At 34.6% G+C, this 6,566-nt stretch overlaps 1 protein-coding gene across 1 annotated transcript in view; it reads right to left on the bottom strand.

Moving 5' to 3' along the window:
• LOC105548445 (chromosome unknown open reading frame, human C9orf84) overlaps positions 1-6,566 on the bottom strand; it is a 110,984-nt gene that overhangs the window by 68,584 nt on the left and 35,834 nt on the right. Inside the window, exon 7 of the mRNA XM_011992463.1 lies at positions 5,546-5,699. Within this exon, the coding sequence (XP_011847853.1) occupies positions 5,546-5,699 (154 nt within the window). The remainder of the gene's footprint in view (positions 1-5,545; positions 5,700-6,566) is intronic.

Genomic DNA, 6,566 nt, shown 5'->3' with positions numbered 1-6,566 from the left:
GGATATTAGACCTTTGTCAAATGGATAGATTGCAAAAATTTTCTCCCATTTTGTAGGTTGTCTGTTCACTCTGATGATAGTTTCTTTTGCTGTGCAGAAGCTCTTTAGTTTAATTAGATCCCATTTATCAATTTTTGCTGTTATTGCAATTGCTTTTGGCGTGTTCATCATGCAATCTTTGCCCATGCCTATGTCCTGAATGGTATTGCCTAGATTTTTTTCTAGGATTTTTATAGTTTTGGATTTTACATTTAAGTCTTTAATCCATCTTGAGTTAATTCTTGTATATGGTGTAAGAAAGGGGTCCAGTTTCACTTTTCTGCATATAGCTCGCCAGCTCCCCCAGCACCATTTATTAAATAGGGAGTCCTTTCCCCATTGCTTGTTTTTGTCAAGTTTGTCAAAGATCAGATGGTTGTGGGTGTGTGGTCTTATTTGAGTTCTCTGTTCTGTTCCATTGGTCTATGTGTCTGTTCTTGTACCAGTAACATGCTGTTTTGGTTACTGGAGCCTTGTAGCATAGTTTGAAGTTGGGTAGTATGATGCCTCCAGCTTTGCTCTTTTTGCTTAGGATTGTCTTGGCTATTTGGGCTGTTTTTTGGTTCCATACAAACTGCTTGCCTGTTGTTGGTGTATAGGAATGCTAGCAATTTTTGCACATTGATTTTGTATCCTGAGACATTGCTGAAGTTGCTTATCAGCTTAAGAAACTTTTGGGCTGAGAATATCTTATTTTAAATCAATGCATTATCATTAATTTTATAATATATGCATTTCAATCTTTATCAATTAAAAAAGGCTACATCTCAGTTCTCCTATTTTTAGAACAAGAAATTTAGCATATTTTTTCACCAAAACTTTCTCCCTTTCAAACAGATTAATCTAATTAAAGCTGAGATCTTGGGGATCTTAGAAATCTCTAAGATCTTAGCTTTAATTAGATTAACCTATGTTTCAAATGAGGTTATAATTGATTTCTTTCAAAATTATCTGGCTTTTGTTTCAAGAAAGCAAGAAACACATATATTAGTTCTCCCCTCTAAATCCTATAGAATGACAGTAGCCATCTATAAAATATATAAAGTGAGGAGAAGGGGAAGAAATATTCATCTACAGTTCAGAGATATTAATAGAATCCTAGGAGATAAAAAAAATTTTTTTAAACTGGTATATAAAGCAGAATGGAGTTTTACTTCTAGCAATAGCTCCTATTGGACCAATCTTCCTGTAGATAGCATTTATAGCTCTCAACAAAATATGTAAAATGACTATCTGAAGGTACTACAGTCTAAAGCATGCAGAAATGGAAAGCAAATTGATACTGAGTAAATTTCCCATTTTTACAGCTTTTCACTTGAAGGGATGATATATTTGGTACTAGCTGGGTCAACTAGAACTTGGATAAAAATCTGCAGTCTTATTATCTTGAAGAATTAGAGGACAGTTCTACCTGAATTAGAGTTCAGGGTTACCACAGCAGCTGGAAGATAAAGGAAGAAAACCAGGAAAGTAGAGAGCAACAGAGGAGGAGCCCCAAACTCTATGTATCAACTCTGCTTAATAAATCTCTGGATGATCCCTGAACTACACATGTATGGGGCAGATTGAAAGCATATCAGCTAAGGTTATATAAAGATTTCAGCTCTTTCCCACCATAGTAGAGACAAAGTTTACAGTTTGAGTTCAGCTAAGTTAACAGCCTATTAAAACAAACAGAGAAAGTCAACTCTCTTCAAAGGAACATAGCAAACTAGTTTCTGTAATGTATCAGGTGCAATGTCAGGATACAATCCAAATACATTTAGTAAAATGAAGAAACAGGAGCATGTGACTCATTCTCTACAAAAAATATGTTACTGGACACTAACCATGAGATGACTCAGATTTTGAAATTAGTATCCAAAGATTTGAAAGCAATAATAACATAACATAGTAATCACTATGCTAAAGGATGTAAAGAAAAATATGGTTGTAATGAATGAGCAAATAGACATTCTTAGCAGTGAAAGAGAAACTATAAAAAACAACAAATGGAAATTTTAAAAGAATATCTGAAATAAAAAATTCACTGGATGAACTTAACAGAAAACTAGAGGTGACATAAGAGTCAGTGAAATTGAAGACAGAGCAACAGGAATTACCCAATCTGAAAAACAATAAGAAAAAAATTGAATAAAAATGAACAGAGGCCAGGTGCAGTGGCTCATGCCTGTAATTCTAGCACTTTGGGAGGCCAAGGTGGGAGGATCACTTGAGCCCAGGAGTTCAAGACCAGCCTGAGCAACATAGTGAGACCCCATCTCAACAATAAAAAAAGAATGAAAAAAAACATGAACAGAGCTTCAGTGACTGTGGGACAATTTATCTACCTAGTTTTTTAAAACTATATATCTATGTATTTTTGTCATAAAATATAATTCTGTGGTAATCAAGAACTACTCACAAAGCAATAAGCTTGCTCAGTTGCCTTCAATGATGAATTCCACTAAACATTTTTTAAAAATCAACATCAATTATTCAGTCACTCCTAAAAATAGAAGTAAAGTGAATGATGCTTAAGTCATTCTATGAGACCCATATTATTCTGATACCAAAACCAGACAAAGACATTGCAAGAAAATAAAACTACAGACCAATACTTCTTATGAATATTGACACAAAATTAATAATCTGGTAAAAAAAAAGTGGGATTTATTGCAGTAATGCAAGGTTGATTGAAAATCCCAAACTCAATGTAATATACCATATCCAAAGGATAAAAAATTTTAAAACCATGATTATTCAATAAAAAATAAGAATTCTAAAAATAATTTAAAATCCCCAACAAAATACTAGTATATTGTATTTGACAGCCTATTACAAGGATTATATACCATGATCAAGTGAGATTTTTTTCCCCCTGAGATGCAAGGATACATATGCAAATCAATAAATGTGATACACTACATTAATAGAGTGAGGGACAAGAACCATATGATCATCTCAGTAGATGCAAAAGGGCATTTGACAAGATTCAATACCCTTTCATGATAAAAACTCTCAAAAAATTAGGTATTGACAAATACTGCCTAATATTACCACTTCTATTTAGAATCTAAAAAGCCAAACTTATAGAAACAGAGAATAGAAGAGTGGTTACCAGGGGCTAGGGTGTAGGGGAAATGAGGAGAAGTTGGTTAAAGGGTATAAACTTTCAGTTATAAGATAAATAGGTTCTAGAGACCTAACATACAGCATGGTGACTATAGTTAATAATAATGCATTGTACACTTTAAATTTACTAAGAAAGTAGATCTTAAGTATTCTCATCACATACAAAAAGTAACTATGAGCTGATGATATGTTAATTACCTTTTTTATGGTAAACATTTCACAATGTACATGTACATCAAAATATGTTATACACTTGAGGTATGTACAATTTTGTCACAAAAACACTTCCTTAAAAAATTCAAGTAATCCCAAGCAGAAAAGGAGGAATTGAGAAACAAAAACAAATGAGACAGCTTATAATTCAATAATAAAAAGAAAAATAACCCAACTAAAATGGGCAAAGGATCTGAGTAGACATTTCTCCAAAGAAGATATACAAATGGCCAACAGTATGTGAAAAGATGTTTGACATCCTTATCCATCTGGAAAATGCAAATTAAAACCACAATCAGATATCACTTCACACCTAGTAGGATGGCTATAAAAAAGTTATATAATAACAAGTTTTGGAGAGGATGTTGGTAATTGGAACCCTCACACATTGTTGGTGGGAATGAAATAGTGTAGTTACTTTGGAAAACAGTCTGGCAATTCCTCAAAAAGTTAAACACAGAATTACCATTTGATCTAGCAATTCCACTCCTAGGTATAGATCCAAGAGAAATGAAAACATGTGTGGACAAAAACGTGTACATGAATGTTCACAGCAGGATTACTTTTAAGCTAAAAGGACAGCCTAAGTATCTGTCAACAGATGTACAGATAGACAAAATGTGTTATAGTCATACAATGAAATATTGTTTAGCCATAAAAATGAAGTACTGATACATTGGATAATGTCAATAAATTTGAAAATATTATGCTAAGTGAAATAAGTCACAGATCACATATTATATGATTCCATTTTTATTGAATGTTCAGAGTAGGCAAATCCATATAGTTTTCCTTATACTTTGAGCATGGGAAATAGGAAGGGAGTTATGGCTGGAGATATCCCTGTAGCAGGCAATTTTATTGCTGTACTAAGCAGTTTTATTGTTATCACAACCCAAAGGTAGCTGGAACACTGCCTACCCCCTGAACTTTCAATAGTGTGTATAACTTTCCTTGTTAGAAGTCCTCTGTGGCAGTGACTCTGTTTTACTTAGTACAGCAGCCAAGTCAAGTGAAGGTTGGGAGTTTAACAGTGTAATCACTCAGTAAAGTCATTTGTTGTCCTTTACATTAGCATTTATGGAGCTGAGATTTTTGTCCTGCCAATAAGCCTATGGCCCACCCTGCATTTTGAGATCTACTATATTTGCAAGTTCTGGTATGGAGTTGATCTACTTTCCCAGGTTGGCTTTTCATTCCCTTGCTTTGATTTGTAGGCTGAACAGTAATTCCCTAATTTAGTTTTAACTGTAAGAATTCCTTCAAGTCTGTGGTCTGTTCATGGCAAGCATCCCTGTTCTCAATTGATATCACAGATCCCCCTTCCTTTCTTCCATGATATTATATTTCATTGATCATTTTAAATGAAATTTATGAGAGGGCAGTTAAATATTTGGGCTCATACTGTCATTAAAAATAACTCAATAATATTTACTAAGACTAAATGGGATGAAACCACCTCAGTTCTAAGTTATGACTCTCCTAGTCACCGACTCCACGAATCCTTACTCTGAGCTCTTTATTGTGAGCCTCTCCATAGTTAACTATTGTCAGTATAGAAGTTAATAATGTTTTATTGTTTATAAGAAAACAACTCTTTAAAAAATGTGTATAGTCATAGGTGTTTTAGTTTTATTTGTATAATTATCTTGAAATGGTTAAATTTCAGAGAAGTTTCAAACCTGGAAGTCATATAAAGAGAATGACAGCTGGGCGTGGTGGCTTATGCCTACAATCTCAGCACTTTGGGAGGCCGAGGTGGGCAGATCACCTGAGGTCAGGAGTTCAAGACCAGCCTGATCAACATGGTAAAACCCCGTCTCTACTAAAAATACAAAATTAGCTGGTGGTGCATGCCTGTAATCCCAGCTACTTGGGAGGTTGAGGCGGGAGAATCGCTTGAACCCAGGAGGTGGAGGTTGTGGTGAGCCAAGATCTTGCCATTGCACTCTGGCCTGGGCAACAAAAGCGAAATTCTGTCTCAACAACAACAACAACAACAAGAAAATGACAGTGAGAAAATAATCTCATCAAAAGTAATACTGAGATTTCAACATATAACTTGCAGAACATTTTTACAAAATCTGGAGGTTCAGAAAAATTTTAATAAACAAGAACCTATGTAACAAACATTCTTAAGTGGTTTTTACAAGTAATACATTTTAAAATTAATTCTCACCTCTTTCGAAAAGCTTTTCACTTTCATCTACATAGTTTATTATTTCTGGCACTAGGTTTAATAACTCCTTCAGTTCTGAGAGTGATGGAATATCAATTTCTGGTTTGAGGCTTGGCGGTATTAAGAATTCATACTCAATAAGAAAACTTGATGGCTGAAAAAACATATAGTTTAAAAAAGTTTTTAGGGAGGCTTTCCAAATAAATATTTTTGAAATCATAAGTGGACAAAGTTTGCTTAAATGATGTACTGAATTTTAAACTAAATCCACATTCAAAATTGTTAAATCTATATATACTCTAAAAAAAAAAAAAAAGGGAAATGTAGCAGCTAAAAAGACGTTCTATTATAAGCAATGTTCTCTCTGAGTATTGTATTTTATGGTCACTCATTACGTTAGTGATGTACAATATCCCTAGATGCAGAAATAGCTTCTTTTTGGCTAATAGCAAATTGTAAACATTTTAAATTAAAAACAGTCACTGCAGTAGATAAGAGATAATAAATGGGGAGAAGTGAAAGGAGATCATGGAATGGAATAGATCTTTACTGTGCTCCATGGAGTGTTTCTCTTTCATTCCAACAGAACTTGACTCCTCAACAAAAGAGATTAAGTCCACAACTCTCAGGGTTAACATGGCAGGCAAGAGGTACTAGAGGAATGGGGCCTATTGGTGAATTAACATTTTTACCATCATGTTAAAATTTTTATTGTAAGGAAACCCCTTAAGTGCTTTAAGTCCATTAAAATCCCCAAATATAAAACATTTTAAGTTGTCCTAAAAAAAATGTTTTTTGTTTGTTTGTTTGTTTTGAGATGGAGTCTCACCGTGTTGCCCAGGCTGGAGTGCAGTGGCTGCGATCTCGGCTCACTGCAAGCTCCGCCTCCCGGGTTCACGTCATTCTCCTGCCTCAGCCTCCCGAGTAGCTGGGACTACAGGCACCCACCACCACGCCCGGCTAATTTTTTGTATTTTTAGTAGAGACGGGGTTTCACCATGTTAGCCAGGATGGTCTCGAT

The sequence above is a fragment of the Mandrillus leucophaeus genome, unplaced genomic scaffold, assembly GCF_000951045.1.
Source record: "Mandrillus leucophaeus isolate KB7577 unplaced genomic scaffold, Mleu.le_1.0 Scaffold410, whole genome shotgun sequence".
NCBI classification, from domain to species: domain Eukaryota; kingdom Metazoa; phylum Chordata; class Mammalia; order Primates; family Cercopithecidae; genus Mandrillus; species Mandrillus leucophaeus.
This window is presented reverse-complemented; position numbering and strand designations above follow the sequence as displayed.